Consider the following 25,343-nt stretch of genomic DNA (forward strand, 5'->3'; position numbering starts at 1 on the left):
GGTCAGGATCTAAGGGTCCTGGGATTGAGCCCCATGTCAGACTCCCTGTTCAGTGGAGAGTCTGTTTCTCCCTCTGGCCCTCCCCCTGCTAGTGCTTGTGCTCTCTCTCGCTCTTTCTCAAATAAAGAAATAAAATCTTAAAAAATAAAAATAAAAATAAAATAACCACAGTGGGTACCTGGGTGGCTCAGTTGGTTAAGCATCTGACTTTTGGTTTCAGCTCATGATCTCAGAGTCCTGAGATGGAACCTTATGTAAGGTTTCCTGCTCACTGGGGAGTCTGCTTGAGATTCTCTCTCTTTCCGTCTGCGCCCACCCTCTAAAATAAAAATAAGTAAATCTAAAAAATAAAAATAAAAAATAAGAAATAACCACAGTAATAATAACTCAGCTAAATCAAGTCTGTTTCCATATTTGTGGTAATTCTAACCTAAATCAAATATGCACACAGATACAAACACATCCAGTAAACTTCAAAGGCATTTGTTACAAAGCTTAAAAACAGGAAATGTTTTAGGATATTTGCAGAAAAGCAGTATTTAAAATATTGATGATATAAGTATTGACATTCTACTATTTAATGTATATATTATTTATGTGCCATATATGCCTATAATGTATCAGTTATCCAGACTCATGTAAACATGCAAGCAAAGTCACATTAACTCTAGAGAAAAAATTGAGGAGTGGATCTAGGTGACTAGAAAGCTTGGGGAACCTACCCAATTTGGACTTCCGATTTCTGCGGCAGCTCCAGAAGACTTCAACTTTATCTCACTGTAAACCCTGCTTCTTCCTAAGACAACAGATAAGGCTCATTCTACAATTTCCTTCCTTTCTTTGGTAATTTCCTCTGCTATTCAATGAATGGCAACCTTTGAGATCTGAAATCAAATTTCATTCCTGTCTTTCACTCCCTATTTAATAGTTAAGCATTAATTGACTATGTATGGTCCACTTACTGTGCTGGGTGCCAGGGAGATGATATTAAATAGGGAATAAGACAGACAAGTCCCTAAACTCATGAAGCTTACAGTCTAGTTAGGGATACAGAAAATGAATGTGTAAGACAACAATACAATAAAAATGGATTCTATGGCAGATAACACTTGAGTAGAAAGTGTTTAGAAGGTTTAGAAGGTTTACTTACAGAGATGACTATTAATCTGCAACGTGAGTAATGAGAAGGACGTATGGGAGAGACAACATGAGGACAGGGGAAAAGGAAAACACTAAGGAGGACGATACACTATTCCAGCTGGAAGGAATAGTAAGCTTAAAGGCCACAACATAGAAAAGCTCTTTAGAGAGTTCCAGGAGTGATAAGGCATCAAAGAGAATGTAACATCGACAGGAAAGGAAGGCAGGTGATTGTAAGGTAGAAGAAAATAGGCAAGAGTCCAAATGTGCAAACCCACTGCTTGCTGGCAGTGGCAAGGAGTCTGTATTTTACTCTGAGAATAAAGGTAAGTCACTGAGGAACCTTTAACAGAGAGGTGACTTGACGCAATATGCTTTAAACTACCCTGACCAAAGTATGAGGAATATTTAGAAGCAAGCAATGGAGAACTACAACAGACCAGATGAAAAACGATGGAGACCTGAACCAGGATAGTTTCAAAGGAGACAGAGAGAAATGGCAGATGGAAGATGAAATTTTGGAACAGATTTTCTGATATGACTTGAAGGTAAAGAATAAAGAAATGGGAGTGATCAATGATTACTCTCTGTACATAGGTAGATGACAATTAATAGCTGAGATAGGAGAAACCATGGGGAGAGGTGTGTGGGAGAGGAGCCCAGATAGATGGGTTGGTAGTGGTACAGGAGTAAAAATTTTATTTTAGACATGTTAAGTTTAATATATGGGTTAGGCTTAAAAGAGAAGATAATAGGGGTTTGGACATGTGTGTGAAATCTTTTTTTTTTTTTTTTTAAGATTTTATTTTTTTATTGGACAGAGAGAGACACAGCGAGAGAGGGAACACCAGCAGGGGGAGTGGGAGAGGGAGAAGCAGACTTCCGGCTGAGCAGGGAGCCCAATGGGGGGCTGGATCCCAGAACGCGGGATCATGACCTGAGCCAAAGGCAGACGCCTAACGGCTGAGCCACCCAGGTGCCCCCTGTGCATGTGAAATCTTAAGAAAGGTCTAAGCTGGGACAGTTCTAAGATGAAAAAGAATAACTGGCTATTGATATAGGAGGAATACCAAAAATTTATCCTTTCAAAGCAGAAAGGGAAAAAGATTTCAAGAAGAGCACTTTCACTGAGATAATAATTAGTGTAATGAAGACAGAAAAATCTTTTGGCCTTTGTACCTCTTTATACATATTGTCTTGGAGTAATGAAATAAGACTATCATTTGCTTGATAAAATCCCCTAATTTAAGGTGATATAATAAAAGCTGTGTTGGTTGTGGAACCACAGAAGCCAGACTGGATTGGATTGAAGAGTAAATGGCAGGTCACAAAACTGAAATCCCACGTATAGCAAACTTTTGAGATGCTTGGCTCTGAAGAACAGCAGAATAAAAGTAATACAAGATCCAGAATGGTGTTGTGTTGCAGCAAGGGTATCCTAAAGCCTGCTTTTATATTGGGGGGAATGGTCCAGCAGAGTGAAAAAGATGAATAATCTAAGAAAGAAAGGTAGGAGAGAAGGGTACAAATGGAGGATTTGCCTCTGGACAGAAGTGCGTCAAGTCCTCCAAGTAGTAAGAGGGATACACTATTCCTCTTGAACTCTTTCCTTCTGACTTGGGGCACACTCTTATAAATTTTCCCTACTTCTCCTATAAGCATGCAATGGCTATCCACAGTTATATGGAAGTCTCCAGCTATGCTTAACTCTGGCCTTTCTAGGATTTAGTTACTTTGTTTTTGAAAATTAGAGAACTGCTATCACTAATCTGTTCTAATTTGTTCAGTTATATAAAAAATCGTTTCATACTTTATCATTGTGCTGTTTCAAATATTTTATTAAAATCTTGCAAAAGTTTGATCTTTTTCTAAAAAAAACCAAAACTTTTTAGCTTAAATTTGGGAAAATGAATTAGCATAGTATTTCTTCACAGAAGCATAATAATTAATCATTAATGATTTGTTCCCATAGAAATAAACACATGGAACAGGATTATCAAGGAATTAACATTTCAAAGTTAATAGTAGAACTTTTCTACTATTCAATCTATGGATGCAGCCTTAATGTATTCATTTCTAATGACATGTGGTGATCAATGAGGCTTTAACAATTAAAGCAACCTTCAAGGTCATACAGAGAGTAAGCCAAAGCTGCAGATAACTGACAACTTCAGAGAATGCCAACTTGGAGAGAGACTTCATGTGTACAATCTAAATGATACACATACCGCATCATGCCACCTGGATTCTAGTAAATGAACTGTGAAGACCCTTTTGGAGGTATGCCACACTTTTCAGTTAGAATGCGTTGAAACTTAACTTTGCTATTGTTATACTGACTTAACTTGAAGCTTGCTATCTTTAATATTTTCTGGTTATAAAAAAGACCAAACTAGAAAAGATATTTGGATATCCTTTTTGAGAAAGTTTGATGTCAACAGAAAAATGTTACAAATTTTAAAACTAATAATAAACAACTTAAAAAAGCAAATATATAGACTTGGTTTTTGATTCTGAATTCATTCCAATGAACATACAATGAGAATCTACATTAAAGCAATGGATTAGTTATGTTTTGGAATCCCTTTCTACAAAATCACTTTCCATTAATAGAAACAACTTTAGAAATAATTCTTAATAAATCATTTTCAAATTATGAAAGGAATCTAAAAATATTTTTGAGAGTTGAATTTAGTGTTAATGTTCAGAAACATTAATAATATTTTAAATATGTTTCTCAAAAGTGAGTTCACCTCCCACCACACAACTGATTCCTAACATGTGACTTTTCTGACATTTTGACTGGATAAGTTAATTACACTGTGGTGGTCTACAAAGAAAGAAAAGGAGGGAGGGAGGGAGGGACAGAGGAGGGAGGGAGGAAGGGAGGAAGGGAGGAAGGGAGGGAGGGAGGAAGGAAGGAAGGAAGGAAGGAAGGAAGGAAGGAAGGAAGGAAGGAAGGAGAAATATAAAGATTTAGAGTATCATATATTTAGCATTTCAAAATAGACTAAAATGAATCATAATACTTCAAGCTCATAAGAATTAAAATTTATCATTCAACTACTGTCTTCAATATTGCAAGTTTCTCTTAATAAAATAACACTGATCTGTGTTTATTTTTACATTTACATTTAAATGTTTAACAGAAAGGTTTTGCGGAATCATGACTGGTATAACCTTGGTTTATCTATTTTGGCAAGACTTTTCTTTAGTCTCTGTTTCTCACATATAATACTAAAATTAAGAATTATCTACTTTCAGCTTGTTTTCAGTATGTTTATATTAGTATAGGAGACAGAGTTCACCTTCTGGCAAAGTTAGGAAGAAAATAAAGAAGCCAGAGAGATAGGATGTGAGTCAAGCGATATATTAAGCCATAGATAGGTTCAAGTACTCAGAATTTTTAACTCAAAGGCATTTATGTCAGAGTCTCTCTTAATCAGGGGAGAGCACAAATTTTCATCTAAAACAAGGCAGATTTCAGGTCAAATTAAAGAACATGGGTAATCAACCTGTTAAAATCTGCATTTATGCTAGCCTTTGTTTCCATAGGTGGTTGGGCCTCTGTAGGACATGCATTTGGATGGCTCAGAAGTTGCCATGATTTGTCATGATTCCAGCCATTACTTCTTACCTCCTAAGAGCATGCGTTTGGAAGAATGAAGCCAACTCTATGATCTTGTCTATTTCTAGCTTATAATGTTATCTTGTTTAAAAAAAGTATTCAGGGGCGCCTGGGTGACACAGCGGTTAAGCGTCTGCCTTCGGCTCAGGGCGTGATCCCGGTGTTATGGGATCGAGCCCCACATCAGGCTCCTCCGCTAGGAACCTGCTTCTTCCTCTCCCACTCCCCCTGCTTGTGTTCCTGCTCTCACTGGCTGTCTCTATCTCTGACAAATAAAGAAATAAAAAATCTTTAAAAAAAAAAAAAAGTATTCAGAAAATTATTTTGAAGCTATTTTTTTCTAAAATAGAATGACTCAGGCTTCTGTTTTTGTATACTCTGAATTTTTATATACTGGATGTGTGGTAAAATACCAAGATGTAATAACTTCCCCATAAATGCACATGCATGTAGCGCTATATGCTGCTTATAGTAATTTCTGCACTTCCTACTGATGAACCCACCTAAAATATCCCCCAAACTCTGAAGGTTCAGGTGACCCCCAGGCTGAGCATCAGCTGCATAGTTTCAGCTTTAGTTTCCACAGAGTCATGACTAATGCCTTATTAAAGAAAAAACAAACAAAAACTGATGTTTAATGCATATTAAGTACAACTAAAACTAGCTCAGTGTTCTTCTGCTTTGACTAACAGTATGAATAATAGCAGTAACATTTTTCTGAGATTAATGTCAGTAATTTTGTAATAGGTAATGCGTTTTCAGATGTTCAAGTATAATGATGGGAAATGTCCTACTTAGAAGAGTATAATTATTTTAACTTGTGTTTTTAAATAGTTTCTAAAAGGTAATTGGTACTAAATTTATTGGAGTATTAGTATAAATTGAGTTAAAACCTCTAACTTTAAAAATGCTTAATTCCTAATTGGATTAACTGGCCTTTATGAATTACACTTTAAAATTCTCATGTCCAAAGTTAAATGATAAAATTTCATTCTTACTCACTATATTTTGCATTGAATGAACATATGCCATTAGGAAAAAGAAAAGCAGGTTTATGTTAGAGAGACATTTTTCTGGGTCTATAAATACAGTTTTAGAACCGAAATCAATTGTTCATTCTTATTTTGTTCAAGCTGAAGTAAAATCATTATTCCATTGGCATGTTTTTCTTGACGCTACTGACAGTGGTTAATGAAAAGATTAATGAAATAATGTACACATTTCATTAGAGAAAAAAATGTTTACTTTTTGGAAAGTGGTTAAATGGTTTATTTCTTTTCCACCTCACTGATTTTCCACAACTCTGTACCAAAGCAATCCTGCTCTGGTTGACACATGCCAAGTCCTTGGCTTTATTATTAATGTCTTCAAAAGAAGTGCAAAACTTTGATGCTTACTGTGGCAACAATGTTCTAATTGTCCTGGTTCATATATATGTGTATGTATACAAATATATGAATGATATCTTTGTTTATACACACACACACATGCACATATACACATATATATTTCTTTCAGACTGTTCTATGCTTTGAATGCACAATGTGCTGAATTTTTATATTTTCTACCAGTCAAACAGATTAAAAAGCTCAAGGTTTATAGCATGAAGATGAAATTATTTATTATTCATAGGCACTGTACACACACTTCAGGTAAGAAAGTTACCTATTGGGATAATTTCAGTCATAGAAACAGAGCGGAATGAAGTAATTATTTACAACATGTAATTTGATACTTTATGCATTTTCAAGCAAGTTGTAATTACTGAATAAATAGTATATATATTTTTATTTTCTTATAAGCAGTCCAGTGACACACTTGAAGACAAGATAAAAGAAATAAATACCATGGTTCAAATTAAACTATTAAGTGTTACAGACTTTGTTTACTGATTATTTTTTGTCTATCTCCAAATGTAAACAGTTATCTTACTTCCTCTTGTAGAAATAGTTCTCATCTTGTCTATTCTACATTGTTTTAGTTTATTTCTTCCTAGATGCAAAATTAGGAAACCTTCTGCAGTTCGCTTTGCCATTAGGTGTGTTCACATGAGTGGGTTCTAGCTAACAGAAAGCCAAGAGAAGTGAGATATGCTACTTCTAGATGTTTCCATTAAACCATCCACCCATTTTCTGCCATGTTAACTGGAGGAGACTCATGTTTTCAGCCAAAAACACACATCACACTGAAACTAATGTAACTTGAACAAGGTTGAATAAATTAATTCTACAAAGATGTGGTCAAGGGGTAGGAAAGCCACATGGGATAGTACTGTGTCCCAGGACCACAATATAGTTACTCTGATACTGCTTCTATATCTAAAGGTTACCAGGAAGAAAAGAGTTATGAGAACTTAGAAGAGAAGGTCATCTGCCAGGAGCTGAGACCTTCAGAGAGAGAATGAACCAGCCCCTGGGACACCACACAAGGCCAAGGGAATATATAACCTGACATCAATTGCTTGCTTCTCAAATTATCTGCCAGTGTTCCCCATTGGCTGAACCCTATAGGAAGCTGGAGGACAAGGCAGTTTTAGATGGTTGGAACTGCCTTAACAAAGGTACACAAACCAGGTGGCTAAAATAAATGAAATGCATTGTTTAATAATTTTTTAGTTTTGAAGTCCAAGATCAAGGTGTCAGCAGGGATGGTTCCTTCTGAGAGCTGTGAGGGAAGGCTCTGTTTCAGGTTTCTCTCCTTGGCTTGTAGAGAGCAGCCTTCTTTGTTTTTACTTTGTCTTCCCTCTCTGTGTGTGTCTCTCTATATGTCCTAATTTCCTCTTTTCATGAGGATACTGGTCATTTTGGATTATAGCCCAATCTAATAATCTCAGTTTAACTTCATTACCCCTTTAAAGGTAATGAAGACCTAGCTCCAAATAAGGTCACATTCTGAGATAATGGAAGTTAAGACATCAAAACATAAATTCTGTAGGAACACCATTCAAACCATTGCAGAATGCATAATGTAATTTACACAGGTCAATTCTGAAGGACCAGAGAAGAGAGGAAGAAACTACAGAGTGGATCTGGAGAGGTGCAGAAACTTAGAGTCTATCGTGTACTGTAGCTTAGCTTAGTTTGACTGCCTTTGCATTTGCAGAACTAATCCTCACTCTTTCCTACCTAAGTGGTCTCAAATATACATTTTCTTTTCCTCCTTTGATACTACAAGTTACTCAAGGAGCATCCTCCTATCATCATCTAAGAGAAACAATGCTAGTATGATAGAGGATTTTCAACTGGATACAACTGGATAGTATGTATCCAGTTGGAAAAATATTTGTTAATGTGTGGGTTTCATTGGTACATGTCAGTCTTAAGTCTCATTCACTATTCTTAAATCCACTATTCTTAAATCCACTTAAATATATGCTCTTTTTCAAAACTCACTGTAATTTATTGTGTGTCCACATGACTAAACATAAGCAGTAGCTGGTAAATGATTCAAGAGTAACTGAAGATGTTTTCATTTGTTCTGTTTTATTTGGAGCTGTACGACTCTCAGTATAGGAGCTGCCTACCCCAAATCAAAGTGCCAAACCAACAACTTCTCCATCAGACAGCTCCAGGAGAACTGGTTGAGTTTATGCAATTTACTTACAAATCAGGATGTACATTAAGAGTGTAAGACTAAGACAGGAAATGAAGAATTTTGTCGTTGTTTTTTAAAGGCAGGGATGTATTTTGAACTGGTAGGCATGTTAAAAAAAACAACTTTGAAGGCCCATACTTGAGGAGGTCAGAAGAGCCTAATTTATTTCCGTCTTTGAATTCCAAATCTTACCCCTCTCCAAAATGAAGGCAGATATTAAGTAGGATTTTAAATAGGTTAAAAAATCCCATTATATATATATATATATATATAACACAAGTTCTATTATTACAATCTATAATGTATTAACATATAACAATATCATGATATATAATGATATGATCCTGTAATATATGCAATGATGTTTACAAGTAACACATGGTATACAACATAATTAATATAAAACACATACAAAATTATGAAATATACCAACAGACATGGATAAAATATAACATCACACTCTCAGATTTGGGTTTGCCTGAGAACTACTGTAGGTTCTCTCAGCACCTTATGCTTAAATACACCTGTGGTATTCAGGAGTCAAGTAACAAATGTATACCTGTGTTTGTTTTTCCTCTTGATATACTACACACTGTTGTTCATCAGCCTAACATCACTACCTGGTCCCATTTTCACTATCCTTTCTTTCATTAAAAGATGGGCAACAGCTGTAGCTAATTTCTCACTAAAATAGTTTCTAGTATATGTGCTTTTTAGTATCATTATTACACCACTGTATATTTCACCTGATTTAAGCATTCCATATTTTCCTTCCTGCTTTTGTTAAGCAATCACACATTTCTTTTTTATTTATTTATTTATTTATTTTTTTAAGATTTTATTTATTTATTCGACAGAGATAGAGACAGCCAGCGAGAGAGGGAACACAAGCAGGGGGAGTGGGAGAGGAAGAAGCAGGCTCACAGCAGAAGAGCCTGATGTGGGGCTCGATCCCATAACGCTGGGATCACGCCCTGAGCCGAAGGCAGACGCTTAACCGCTGTGCCACCCAGGCGCCCCCATTTCTTTTTTAAAAGGGACATGCTGCTCTGCAGAACATGTCTTTCCTTGTTCTCAAAAATAATAAGTTTAGTTACTTTTTCATGGAGGATATTTGTTTCACTCTTTCTGAGAGCACTTCATCATGGGCTTAGTACAACCTTGCTATTCTTTTTCCTATAGTTCCATAAGAGCATGTGAGGAAAGAAACTTTTCCTATATTCACTTTTAAGGGTAATGTCATTCACCAGAAATGAGATAAAAGACTGTAGACATGGGAGTGAAATGTGTGCATACTCTTTAAAGTAAAGAGTATATTAATGGTCAAAGAAATTACGGTGACAGCATTCTTGAATTGAGTGAAACTTAAAATTGAAGACATGTTTTTCCTTTTTACCTCCAAAAGTATATTTTAAAGTATAAAAAATAAAATTAATAGAGCCCCACTCTTGTTCTTTATAGATGTTAATCATAGATGAAAGCAAATTTGTATAAATTTCCCATTACTTCAAATAATGGGAAAATAATAATTCAAAAATAAAAAACTTGTGAAGAAATATTTCTGAATTTAGAGAATTTAGGTGAGTTACAATCAACTACTTTTTGATAAAAAGTAACAGCAACAAATTGTATGTAAATTGCAAAAAAAAAAGTCATATAAAAAAAGTGATTTTTTAGTTGTTGAAGATCCTTAGAGTAACCTGTGATGAGGCTAGTGAAAAATAGGTATTCTTGAGATTTTTAAATGTTTTATGTTTAATGTTTTCTTTAAAGAAGATTTTAAATAGTATGTTGTCACTATTAAAACACAGACTGGATGTGTTATAATAGAAAAAAAATGATCAGGTCAGGAGGCAGATTGTGGTTCTAATCTCGCCCTCTGTTAAAAAGAGAACCACAGGCTCAAAGTCATTTAGGCCGAGTCAACAGAGCAAGAACTAGGAAGATCAGTAGGAGAAGGAAGGGATAAAGAAAGGGGGGGGGTAATCAGAAGGGGGAATGAAGCATGAGAGACTATGGACTATGAGAAAAACTGAGGGCTTCGGGGGGGGGGGGGGGGAAATGGGATAGACTGGTGATGGGTAGTAAAGAGGGCACGTATTGCATGGTGCACTGCGTGTTATACGCAACTAATGAATCATCGAAATTTACATCAAAAAAAATTAATTAATTAAAAAAAAAGAGTTAATACCTAACATAAACACAGTTTTAGCCCTTAGGAGTGTAACTTTTGACCAGTCAACATGGAATTTCCTGGTCAATACTAGGAAATTTACTGATAGACCCTTTCTATTCTCCTTTGGAGAGTAACCTTGCTTAAACAATGTATTCCCTGCTAATAAATTCCCCCTTTTTTAATGCCCTCTCTCTGCCTTGAAAACCCTTTCTTTTGTTTAGCTCGGCGGAAAACCCCTCTACTTGCTAAATGGGATGCTACCCTATTCAAGAATCATTTTATGAAGCCAATTGGATCTCCAAATTTACTTGGTTGAATTTTTTTTAACATTTCCTATTGACTAACAATGTGATCTTGAGGAAGATGCCTACCTTCTTAAGCCTTAGCTTTCAAATGTGCAAAATGAGTGTTATGGACTGAATTATGACTCCTGCAAACTTCATATGTTGAAGTCCTAGCCCCCAGAGCTTTAGAATGTGACTAATATTTGAAGACAGGTCTCTAAATCGGAAGTAAGTTAAAATGAGATCATTAGGTTGGGCTGTAATCCAACATGACTGATATCCTTATAAGAAGAGGAAATTAAGACACAGATATATACAAAACAATATGATGTGAAGACACAGGGAGAAGACAACCATCTACGAGTGCAGGAAAGAGGTCTCAAAAGAACTAACCCTGCTGATACCTTGACCTCACACTTCTAGGCTCCAGAGTTGTGAGAAAATAAATTTCTGTTTTTTAAGCAACCCAATCTGGGGTTCTTGTTATGGCAGCCTGACCAAATCAATATAACAGGATTTATGAATCTTACTATGATTACATAGTTACCTGTTTATAAAGCACCTGGCACATGGTAGTTATTTAACATGTGCTAATTAATAATGTTTTTACTGCTGATAGTCTTTCATTGGACAGGTCATTTATAATTCTTATCTTTATTTTATCTTGAATATATAGCAGTTCGTTTAGGGTTAAGAGATCAAATTATATTATGTTTCTATAGCATGGGTCATAGGGTCTATGCCTTAAAACTTACCCATAGGTTTGGAATAAGAGCAGCCTTAAAATTGTGCCATTTTTTAAACTATATCCTTTTCTGTATTTAATCTATGTTTCAGTTTTGCATCTGGGAGATGTAAATAATAATTAGAATTGTCCTTAACAATAAATTCATATATGTAATAAAATTACTACCTGACACATAATTGGCGTTTAATAAACTTTAAGTATGATTACTGTATTCTCAATGATTTTTTTAACCCTTTTTCAACATATTGCAGTCCAGGAAAGGTTTTTCTGGTGTACCCTTCTGTTTCTTACATCACTTCTTATCTGTCTTTCTTTGATGGGGCAAAATATGTCTTTCATAATTTATTGTTACTGCTGTCCTAATGCTGATACACCTGCTTCCCTTCCATATGGTGGTAGTCTTTCCCCAGGAAAACTGTTACCTTGGCTAAGATGGCATTGCCCAAAGTGCACTGGCCCCAGTGTTAGTTACTCAAGATGTTAAAATGCTAGAGAAAAAAATAATAAAGGATTCTGTGCTCATGAGTTAAGCAAAGAAAATGAGACTTTATTAAATAGCATTTTAGAGGTCTTAAAAAGCTCCTGGGAATTTTGAGAGTCGAAGGAGGTAGGTATGTGGGATGTAGCCTTTCCTCAATTTAGTTGATAGTAGACTGTTTTTAGGTCAGTTTTCCATAAAAATATGAAATTCTTCTAGAGGATAGAATTTGGGAAGTTCTGACTAAAGGAGGGTAGAATATCTTAAAACCTTTCAAATAACTTCTTCCCCAGTCTCTGTTGTCCTTTGCTTTCCTCTTTACTGGTTTTAAATAGATAATTATTATCACTAAACAATAATCTATTGTCACAACCAAATAAATTATTTTAGTCTACATAATAGATGAGAATTGTGGTATGTGTTTTTTAAAGCACCATCTAATTAAAAAAATAGTGTAGGGAGGCAAAACACATAATATAAAGGCATTAATTCTATATTAAAAATTAAGCCTTACCATAAATCAAAGACGGAAAATGTCATTTTCACTCATCCAGATTGGCAAAATGATACCTGATATTGGTGCAGGTTTGGGGATAGAGTCACCTTCAATCACAGCTTTTAGGAATATAGTAATATATATGTTCATTAGTCCATCTTTACCGTGGTACAACAAATCATTTTCATTTTCCTCTTAACGTTTTTCTGAATGTTCCAAATTTTTCACAGTGACTATTACTTATTAAAAGAAATACCACTTTGTTTTTTTATGATTTCTCAAATTTGAAAATAATATGAAGCTTTCATGGTTTCTCTGCAAAGCTGCTTATATAACTTCATTGATAATATAACCGCTGTAACATTCTTTCCTCAGTACTATTTTAGGACATAGAGAAAAGACAGAATGGCTTGCTAAACATTAATTTGCATTAAAGCGCATGTGAATACTAATCACAATAACCTCGACTTTAAAAGACAAAAGCAATACCCAGAGGAAAAGTCTTTGTCACTTATGATATTAAGTGTAAAAAAAATAGGCATATATTACCTGAGGAGCAGTGTATACTTCTGTCCATCATCTACTTTAATAGTATTGTTAATGCTTCTCAATTTTGCTTCACCACCGCAGAAAAAGTAGTACTATAGGAGGGGAAAAAAAAAAGGTTTTCTTCAGTTTTTCACTATGAAATTAACACCTTATACTTGTATTGGGCTTAGAATTTACTAATAATTTTTTTTAAGATTTTATTTATTCATTTGACAGAGAGTGAGACAGCCAGTGAGAAAGGGAACACAAGCAGGAGGAATGGGAGAGGAAGAAGCAGGCTCCTAGCGGAAGAGCCTGACGTGGGGCTCGATCCCACAACTCCAGGATCAGGCCCTGAGCCGAAGGCAGACGCTTAATGACTGAGCCACCCAGGCGCCCCTACTAATAATTTTTATATTGCTTTGGAGACAAGGAGTCTGAAACTTAGAGAAGTGATGGTGCAAGATATATAACTAATAAAGGCTAGAATTAAAATATATAGATGTGTAAGTATTATATACACATACATGCATCATACATGTGTATGTGCACACGCGCGTGCACACACACACACACACACTCTTCTGGTTTCTTTACCAGTATTCTGGGGAACATGCCTGAGAAAGGCAGGTTTTTCTGCTAGCAGAAAATGAGTATTATTGGCAAGTTTCCTTAGATATTACCAATAGAGCAACATGAAGATCAGTGAATACAATCTAGAGGGTGATATTAATGTCCAAGGAAGGGAACTTTAAAGATTATGGAAGTTAACCATTCATTCTAAGCTTCTTGAAGCGGGGGGGGGGGCGGTCTTTGTCAGATTACTACTAATTGAGCCAACTCAGTTATAGTTTAAAAGGGGGCAGATCATATCTCTAACAGGTATATTTCATTAGGACCCCCCAGGAATTCCACAGGCAGGCTGCAGTGGCCTATTCATCCTCTTAACAGCATATGCCTGCATGTATATTAGTTATATGACAGCTATTCTTTCCCAGAAAGGGACTTATCATATCTACAAGAAATCGGTTACCCGCATATAAGTTAAAGAAACACAGTTGCATAGTGTTTCTTAACTCCTGTGCATCTAGCCATATATATGTGTATATATATTTTTTCTTTTTTTAGAGGAAGAGTGGGGGGGCAGGGACAGAGGGAGAGGCAGAGAAAGAATCTTAAGCAGGCTCCATGCCCAGCATGGAGTCTAAAAATAAATATTATGCTACATATTTTAATTTTACAATATTTGACCATTGCAAAAGATTCCATTCCTTTACAAAATTATTATGAGTTTGGATGGGGTACTGGGATAGGCTGGTGATGGGTATTAAGGAGGGCACATATTGCATGGTGCACTGGGTGTTATATGCAAATGATGAATCATGGAACACTACATCAAAAACTAAGGATATACTGTATAGTGACTAACATAATAAAAAATTATTATTAAAAAATTATTACGAGTTGACTTTAAGAAATACATTACACAGTTTGAAATGTTAATAATAAAATAATAATAAATGATAACATGTTAAAAATAAAATGTTAAACAGCATAATCTCATTTTGAGATTTTAAAAAAACAAGTTGACCTACATGAACTTTGAGGGGAAATTAGTTGTATACCATTGGGCTATACGTTCTTCTCAAGCCCTGTGTAACTAGGTAAAAGTCAGTGTTTATTAAATTCTTACTCTGTACCTAGTATACAACCGATGTGACCAGAGAGAACATGTGATATTTTTAACATCACAAATAATGATTCAGCTACTCCTTACATATAATATTTGGGGTCCTACATTGTTAGGGAAGATACTTAAATGATAATGTACTGACCAACAGTGCAGGGTGTGTGTGTGTGTGTGTGTGTCCATGTGTAAGGAGGTTAGTCTCCTTAATTTGTTCAAATATATCAAAAAATGCTTGTTCAGGTACTACTAAGTCTTGTTAATTCCCTATTATCTTCAGGGCTGTCAAAGTTAAACATATATAAAAATTTAATGGCAATTCTATTATTCTTACTTGTATTTTTCTTTTATTATAAATAGCCCCTTTATGATATTTATATTTATGATATATATATATCATATATATATATATATAAAGTAACTACTATTTATTGAGTGATTACTCTGCATCATGGATTTTTAAAACACCTTATAAGTAACAATTGATTGTTTCCTTACAAAACAGAATAAAAAACAAAAATCTAGCTTCAATATTCAGAGGTGGAAACTGAGGTAATGTGGTTCACCCCTCACCAGGGAGGCAGTGATTTGCAATACAGCTATAAGTCTGGGAACTGGTGTTTAGACTCCCAACAATGGATGTTATCTATGTACTTACTTCCTTGCTATTAGAAAAGAGCCAATAAAATATTTTTTAAAAATTGTTTCAAAAAATTTTTAAATTAAAATAAAAATTGTTTCATATTATTAAACTTTCCTAAAACTTAAATTTCCTAAAACACACACAGACACAAAAACATCTAACAATTCCGCATTTCTAGAATGGGTCTTAAATTATGTTCACTGTAAAAGTTCAACCATAAATATGTCTTTTTGTGAAAATTGTAATGTAAATGCATTCCCCATATGATTATACTTTTAAAATAGATGAAGAAATTGGAGCATAGTTTCACAAATCATCGTGGAACAAGGAAAATCTTAAAATCATGAAGCTAGAATAACACTGAAATTTCCTTTAACTCATTCCAAGGAAGCAGTGATGTGAGTGAAAAGAACGTGAATTTTGGATTTACACAACAAAGTAAAAATTCCTTATCTACCATTCTTTTTTTTTTTTTAAAGATTTTATTTATTTATTTGACAGAGATAGAGACAGCCAGCAAGAGAGGGAACACAAGCAGGGGGAGTGGGAGAGGAAGAAGCAGGCTCATAGCAGAGGAGCCTGATGTGGGGCTCAATCCCACAATGCCAGGATCACGCCCTGAGCCGAAGGCAGACGCTTAACCGCTGTGCCACCCATGCGCCCCCCTTATCTACCATTCTTAAAAGAGTTCCAAAAGCATGTATAATATCAAACTCTGGAAGAAGCAGGATTTTTGTGAGATGCAAAGAGAAAATACCTAAACTTCACATTTGATTATTATGTCCCAGACATCTTTCTACGTGTTTATATGCATTTACTTTATTGACTCACTGTATTACACTTACTTCACGACATTTATTCATTTACTAATTTAAACCTCACAACAATCTTTATTACCCTCATTTTACAAGTGAGTAAATTTAAGCACAAAGTGCTTAAGTGACTTGCAAGGTCTCAAAGCTCCTAAGTGGCAGAGCTGGGCTCCAAATTCTGAGTCTAGCTCTAGAGCCCATGATCTTAATAAATATTTTTAAGATGGAGCCTGACACATAATATCAATTCAATAAACAATAGTAATTATTATTACAGACATATCAATATATATTCTTTGTTTGTCCTAAAACCTAAAGGAAAGAAATTCTACATGCCTTTTCAACCACTATGGTTTTATAATTCCTCAATGTCTTGATTAGACCTATTGTGACTTATTTTTATCTGTCTGGAAGTGAAAGAAATCTCCTGTGATTCATCGTTTCATAAAATATTTTCATCCACAGTCCCGCAAATCTCTGATAATTGCTCATAATGTCTCTGGAGATGTCCATAATGGTGAGAGGAACCAGCTGACATAGACACTCAGTTAATGGGAGTTGAGTCTGCAGCAGAAAAATGTGCTGAGGAGAAACATTTTGAATGTGGCCAATGCTCAATATTATGTGCTTTATAATTGTTTACATTTGGTCTCCATACTTTTTCTGCTTATTATAAGATTAATGGAAAATTTTGGTCTTAGTTGAGGAAAATGCTATAGAGCAGGGATCAACAAACTTTAAGGGTAAGACTGATGATTCATTACTTTATTCTATTTATTATATAATTCTATTTTCTTACTTCTGTTTCACCTGTTCCTACTATTATCTGACAATTGAAAACAATATGAGAAAAATAAAGAGTATTTTATTTACCACCGAATCCTCAGAACTTGGCAAAATAACTGGTAACGGACAAATGTTCAATGAATAAGTGACTACAGACATGAATGAATAAAAATACTACTACTACTAACTGCTACATCTGGATGATATTTATTTATGACATCAGACTTTGTACTAAATAATGTATGTGTGTTATAATACTTAAGAAAGATGAACGCTTAAAGAAAATCAAACTGGAATATGGCTTATTTAAATTATAAGGTATAACTCACCTTTTCATGGAAATTCACATATTTAAATCACATCATAAAAGAATAGATAAAAATATAGTATTATGTTTCATATATTAGGCTGTGTTGAGTTAATTACCTCACTGCCGTGATGAGTTTGATGACTTACTAAGTCTGGGTATTTATCACAGATATATAAGTTGATTTGTTAAGGCAGAATGGTGTTGAAAGAAGAGCACACACTTTCAACTTAAAGTTGGCTTTATAATTTAGTGTTTGGTAGCTGTATGATCTTGGACTTTGAAGAAAGGTTGTTATAAAGACTACCAAGTGTTAAATCCATGATTTCAAACTTTTTGATCTCAGAACCCCTTTGTGCTCTTAAAAATTATTGAGGACCCTGAAGAGTTTTTGTTTACTGGGTGGTATCAATATTCATAATATTAAAAGTTAAAAGACATTTTTAAAATATAAAAATGTGTTAAGTACACATCACATTAGTGATGAGAAAGACAACATCACCACAATCCATGGAGCCTCTGGAAAAGGCCACTGTACACGTACAAGAATGAGTTTTTGAAAAAGGTAAATAACAGACTTTTTTGAAAGTAGTTTTTCCCTTATGGATCTGAAAAAATTCGGGGCTCCCTAGATCACATCTTACATTAATGCTATAAGAAACAGTAGCACTTACTATCACTGGGATATTGGGAAACATCAAAGTGGAAAAACAGATTAAAAATATAGAGAAGAGAATGAAAACTATTCAAAGTATGTACCATTTTGATACATAAATACTGAACACAAAATTACAAACATAGAACATACAGCTTCCTCGTGACTGTAGAAGACATATTTAAGATAAAATTTCATTTTGACAATAACACTAAAGTGAAGAATCAGAACTTTCTAATATTCCTTTAAATGAAATAAATGTAATGACCTACCTTTAAAGTAGCATTTTCAATACATAATTGAATAAAAAATCCATCTATTGATTATGAGTCTTGCTTGAGATAGAGCAGGAGTCCATAGGAGTGTAAGGTCTGAAATTCTAGTGCTATGTTATTTTGTGGATTTAATAACACATTCTGGAATTCTAGATAGGATTCTCCATAATAACAAGCACAACTGAAATGTGTGGAGTCAGAAAGAAAATACAATTTAGGTTGGAACTGAATATGCAATAGTTGGGTTTCACATTAACATCAGAATAATATCTTCTGAAGTGGCTCATATTTGACTCTTTTCTGCCTGTTACAAGCCCAGGCACCTGTTTTCTTTACATAGTCACAGTGGTATGCCATAATTTCTACGTACTGGGGGTTTCATGATCAAATCTCACTAAGAAGGCAGGGATGTCTACATGATTAATCTCCAACATTGCATTCAGTTACACTTTATGTTACAGGTCAACAGAAATAGGAACATTTTCTAAAGATGTCTCTATTCATTGTATATACAACATGTTGGTACCAAATTACGATTTATGTCATTACTGTTACTTTAACTGGGTGGATCTTGAGGGCTGATAAGAGATTATTGAGAAGTGAATAATGTCATCTTTTTGTAGCAATACCGTTTTATCCGAGCTTCCTTAAAAATCATCACTCCCTTGTTCTTTCTTTTTCTTACCTTCCGAATGACTATAGTTTAATTAGCCTCAATCTTTCAAGTGAAATATAGATACTTTGAGTAAAATACTTTGACAATTTACATTTCTTAAATTTATACACGTATGATTAATGAAACCTAGTTAGCTTAATCCCTGAATAAGTTTCTTTACATTATTAAAAGGTACTTTTGCTTGATAAAAACTTGACTGATTGTTTGATTATATTCCTGTAACAATGGATATGAGTTATCTCCTTTCACTTCCTCCCTTCTCCTCCTCCTTCTGCGATACACACCCACACACTTTTAAACTCCCTTTAAAAGTTCCAAATTATTTATTTTTTTACAATTAATACAAAAATTATTCATGAAACTGTGAGTTTTAGTTTGCTGTCCACCATAATACTTTTTTAAAAAAAATATGTACTTTAAATCTTTTACAGAGTTTATATTCTATGTGGAGTATTTTTTTTTTATTTTACATTTTCAATAATGCTTTAGAAATATTGTGTTAAGTTTTCAAACTTGTAAAACACTCTAAGGAAATAATCAGCTAAACTTCAAAGAATTTCTTCTTTTAACTAGAAAGAAGAAATTTCAAAATACTTCCAGGAAACATGTGTGCATTGTAGACATAAAAGCCCATATGGGGGGGGGGTTTAATAAAAAAATTCATTAGTGAAGGTGTCTCAAAGATTGAAAATATTAACAAAGTGCATTCAATTTTGACATCTTAACTGCTTTAGTTGTTATATGAAATAAGCAGTTATTTATTCCTTGTAGAGTTTAATGATGGTGTTGAATACATAGTACAATAAAATGTCACGTATTAAATAATTTAAAAAGCTTTCAGCCATTTATTTGAATGAATTGGGAATGGAGACAAATATCTATTTGATTTGAAGTTCAGAATATGAAAGAGTACAAACTATTTTCAGACAATAATTAATATTACAACATGAATAGACCCAATACTGGTGAAATCAAGAAACTACTATTTAGTTTTAAGCGCTTTGGAAAGATACAGTCCAACTGACAACAGCAAACTCAAAAACTCTTTTAATTTCATTATGTTTTGTCTTTTTATGAACTAATTTTTAAAACTTAGGTCGCTTTGTCATCATTTGATCAGTGCTTTATATAAAAACCCACAAATGCACCCATTTGTAAACTACATGAGGTCAAGAGCCATATATGTTTGGTTCATCCTTCTGTCCCAAGTACCTGATTTTCTTAAGCATGTGAAACCTTACTATCTCTGATAGAAACTATAACAGTGTTTGCTTAAATGTGTTTGGAAAATTGAATTGTTATGTTTGGATAAAGAAATCAGGAAATACTTTACACAAAGTCGTAGTAATTTGACCATATTTCTAATGTTTCCTATTCACATGTATGAATACAAATTTTATTTTTCATTATTAGTAAAGACTTTAATCAAGTAAAAACAATGGCGATAGTAAGCACTGAACAGTTTTGTGAAGAAAGATTAAGTGTAAAGACTATTTCCAGTAATTATGGGCTAGAGTAAAATTATAATTCCATATATTTTTCATTATCTAGAATTAAATCATAAGTTCCTGACTTTCAGTTTTCATTTTTCCAAAAAGAAGAATCTTTATCTGAATTGTATGTCCTCATATTATAATTAAACCTTTGAATGAGTTTGTATGCTTTTGGTACATATAACCAGAAAGCCTAATTCAAAGTAGCTTCAGCAATAAAGAAATCCCATGGCTTAAGTAAAAGCAAGTTCAAGATTAAGGTGGGCTTTCAGATGGACTCTAAAAAGCTCATCTCATTCCTCATAAGAGACTTAGATTTCCTCTGTCTCTCCATTCTGCTACTCACATAGGCAGTTTTAATCTCAGTCTTGTTTTCTTCTGATTCTAATATGGTGGGCAGTGGTAGTCTAAATGACATACTTCCACATTCATGTCCAATCACTCAGTTTCCAATATTTTCAAGAGAGGATGAAAGAATTTTCGCAAGTGTAGAATGAAACTTTCCTAGCAATTAACTGGCTAGAACTGGTCACTGATGAAGCTTTCCATTGTGGAAGATGGGGTGAGTTTCCACTGAGACATATGGCGAGAGGCTCATACTGAACAAAATTGGTATTCTACTTGGAAGAATACTTCAAAATCTAATCCCAGTATTTTGCCAGATTCATGCCTTATTTCTTGGCTACCAATAGCTGACTGTCAGATTCAAAGACTCAAAGTACTCTACAACATGTCCAAGCTAGAACTCTTTCATCTCCAATTTCCTGCGTCTGCTTCTCCTTCTGAGAAGGTAGTTCTTGCCTTCATTTCTAACAGCACATATCGAGTATGAGGCTGAGTCTAGTCGCACACAAAAAAAATTTAAAATTTAATTGTTGTTAGGTAGAGAGTTGTCAAAAAATTTTTGACACTTCATTATTTGACTTTTCCAGTGCATAGTAACCAACAGCTATTCCCACTGCATGAAAGTAAAATAAATTTTAAAGCAGTTTTAGTGAAAAATCAAAAGTCATACCCCTGCCCTACCCTACTGTACAAAGAAGGGTTTTAAATATGAAAAAGAGTCTGTTCTTTAAAATCTGTTTGGTAGTTTGTGATCTACTAACCAAGAAAACAAAAAAGGACTTCATAGTCTTTTCATAGTTAGTGGTCTACATGTAAAATCAAACGTGAAAGTTGGAATCTTACAGAGAAAACTGAATACCAAGCTTATTTACAAGATAGTTTGATAATGACTCCAAATTGACAGAATAGTTTAAATAAAAGAAATGTAATATTTAACCCTACTTCCAATAACTTATCGTTAATAGCAGGGTAATCCATGCATAATGGTTCAAAGAAGAGTGATAATGTATTGTTTCCTGGAGTATGTATTACTAGTTAATGTTAAATAATTCACAACTAAAATGCAAAATGGCTTTTTATTTATTTCATGCATCTTGGAAGTAATATCTAAAAAATAATAGTGAACATTTGTGTTAGGTGTGTATATGCAAAATGTTCTATTAAATGAAAAATTAATGTGAGAAAAGTCTACATGTATGACACTTAAATATAATTCATATACGAAGATATACTAGACTGTTTATTAAGAAACACTGAGTCTTGATTCTTTGTTCTACCAGCAATCAGATCAGCAACCATGTATTAGCTATAGAAACTCTCTGTGACTTAGTTCTCTTCATTTGTATTATTTCTAGGAAGAGCCTGGATTTTATCACTATGAAATACTCTACATGTTTAATACTTTACACTCCTGTGTTCTACAAATTGTGTTTAATTCACCTTAAAATTCAACTTTATACAATCCATTTAAATTCATCTCAATTAGCTTAATATCTACTAATAAAGCAGGAGCAAGGAAGAAAATTAACATTTACACACTGTTTACTATGTGCCAGGTTTTGTTAAATACTCATATTTCTTAAAATGCTGCGGTGTGTTTTTTTTTTCCTGGCAATTTAAAGATTCATGCCATTTAAAAATGTTTTTGTAGGAACTAATACGCATATTTCAAAATAAATTATGAAATATGTTTCTTTCATGGATTTTCACAGATTGATTAGTCCATGGATTATGTCAATGACATAATTTACAGAGCAGGTATTAATCATATAATGCAAAAAAAAAAGTTTACAAAACAATACTGAAATCAAAAGCCAGAGTGAGTATTCAGTTTAAGATTGGTAGATACCTCTCAGTGTAGCCAAAGGAAGTGTATGATAAATATGAGCTACAGAGGCAGCTTTTAAGAAAATAGATGATTGCAAAGAAAGCTGAGAGAGAACTAGTCAAATAGTTGAATAAATTTTTTCTGAAAGCAATTAACAATCTTTGGAAGGAAATACAACACCTATAATCACTATATTTTCCTTTGACCAGCAAATGGAAATAGATTATCATCAGGGAAAATTCCTTTAACAGCCACCCATAAGGACAGGAAGTAACTCTTAAAATACAAATCATATCATGCCACTCTCCTGCTTAAAAACATTTGTTTTTGCCAGTTGCCTATGACAGAATTGCTTAATATTTACTCTGTATAGAATCTTTCCAACCTTTTTTTTTCTCCTTTTGCCTTTTAATGTGGAATTATTCTAGGATAACTTACAGAGCAGTCATCCTTCCTATATTCATCTGCCATTACCAGTTCTGTCATGCATCATCCTTCTTGTACATGGGTTCTGTTTCCAGGATCATTATCCTATTCCATTGGACAGATTGTCAACCCCAAGCCAATCAACAGTGACTTAATTACTATAGTTTTATGATGTCTTGACTTTGAAAGGACAGACTTGTGTTGCATATTGTTTGTCTTGTGCCTTTTGATATAAATACTGGAACCAGTTACACATGCAAACATCCTATTAAATTATGTGAAAATTTATATTAGTAATTAATTTGAATTCCATGTTTTCACAGAAAAAAACTGTAATTAATTGATATATCTTTGATACCTTATTGACCTATACATGAACATGATATATGTTTTCATTTTACAAGGGAATCTAAAACATTTTTAATATAATTTTATAACTTTTCTTCATAAAGATCATGTGAGTATTTTCTTAGGTTAACTTCTAGAAATCTTAGGAATTTGTTGCTATTTTAAATGGTTTTTTGTAATATCATATATTTAATTATGTTGGTATATTGAAGTGCAGCTGACTTGTATATTGAGCAACCTTGTTGAACTCTATTTTTAGTAATACTTAACCATTTATGAGCAATGAAATTTTTTATTCTTTTGATCATAACTCTTAAACTATCTTATTAGCTTAATACAGTGCCCCACTATGAGAAAAACCACTCAAATGATGTTAATGAGATCCTTTTTCTTATTTTTTAGGGACGGTTTTTAAAGCTTTCACCTTTAACTGTAATGTTTTACTCTTCTAAACTCATTAAGGAATTTTTTTCTGTAGCTTTCTGAAATTTTTAGCAGAATATTAAATTTTATCAGTTTCTCACTTATTGACATGCTTATATTGTAACTCTAGTAGTCTAATATTAAATTTTTTAATCCCTAAAATAAATCCCATTTGCTTATATTATACATATGTGAATTTCATTTTCGAGAATTTATGTTTAGAAAATTTGCATCTATTCTCATGACTGAGATTGCATTTACATTTTCGTTTTTTATGGCACCCTTTCTGATTTTCATACTAAAGTTTTACTTAGCTTCATTAAGTAAATTGGGCAACATGAATTTCCATTTCTAATCTTTGGAAGTGTTTTTGTTTACTTGCCACCCAAAATCTGAATCCAACTATAAAACTGTGAATTATAAAACATCCTAAAATAACTACAAAAGACTTGATTTAATATGCTGATTAGGAATCAGAATGCTATAGTAGATAAAGTAGTGACTTGTAAGGAGATTTAATTTTAGTTTTTTTTTTTTTTAAGATTTTATTTATTTATGTGACAGAGGAGACAGCCAGCGAGAGAGGGAACACAGCAGGGGAGTGGGAGAGGAAGAAGCAGGCTCCCAGCGGAGGAGCCTGATGCGGGCCTGGATCCTGGAATGCCGGGATCACAACCTGAGTCAAAGGCAGACGCTTAACGACTGCACTACCCAGGCGCTCCATAATTTTAGTTTTAATTTGGTCACTTACTCTGTGTTACCTCAGAGAAGGCACTTCGCTTCTCTACTTCCCCATCTTTACCAGTTAAATTAGGTGGCGCCTATTCTAAAATTGTAATTACAACAGATCTAACTGTAGTTAGGACTCTTGGGTTTAATTATGCACTTTCTCTCTTAAAATCATAGAATCTTAGACCACCAGTGGATGCCTGAAACTAAAGATAGCACTGAAACCTATATGTAGTATTTTTCCCCTATATATACATACCAATGATAAACTTTAATTTATCAATTAGACACAGTAAGAGATTAAGAACAATGATAATAAATTATAACAATATACTGTAATAAAAGTTATATGAATGTGGTCTCCGTCTCTCAAAATATCTTACTGTACTGTACTCATCCTTCTTTTGATGATGTGAGATGATTAAATGCCTACATGATGGGATGAAGGGAGGTGAATGACAGAGGCACTGTGATACAGTGTTTGGCTACTACTGGCCTTCTGACAGTATGTTAGGAGGATTATCTGCTTCCAGACCACAGTTGACCACAGGTAACTGAAACCACAGAAAGCCAAACTGCAGATAACAGCAGACTACTGTATTTGGGAAAGAAACCTCTTACAATGAAACACAAAGGTTTTGCAACTAAAACTTATTTTTAAAATAGCTGTTACATGTATATGCCCTATATTTTTCTCAGGCATATATTTAGAAAGGTCTGAAGCACAGGGTATTGCCACATTAAGCAGATCTAGGTAGAACCCTATGGATTCTAAGGTGGTATGTAGTGGGACTGCTAAGAGATTCAGAAGTGCCCTCTGTTCCCATAATAAGAGGAG

The 25,343-nt window shown here is 33.9% G+C and overlaps 1 protein-coding gene across 1 annotated transcript in view; it reads right to left on the reverse strand.

Annotated features, from left to right (window-relative positions):
- The window catches only part of EYS (eyes shut homolog), a 1,484,071-nt gene that overhangs the window by 584,899 nt on the left and 873,829 nt on the right, over nucleotides 1-25,343 (reverse strand). Inside the window, 2 exon segments of the mRNA XM_034648271.1 lie at nucleotides 13,094-13,185; nucleotides 18,235-18,418. Of these exon segments, the coding sequence (XP_034504162.1) occupies nucleotides 13,094-13,185; nucleotides 18,235-18,418 (276 nt within the window).

This window comes from Ailuropoda melanoleuca, chromosome 19 (assembly GCF_002007445.2).
Source record: "Ailuropoda melanoleuca isolate Jingjing chromosome 19, ASM200744v2, whole genome shotgun sequence".
Lineage (NCBI taxonomy): Eukaryota > Metazoa > Chordata > Mammalia > Carnivora > Ursidae > Ailuropoda > Ailuropoda melanoleuca.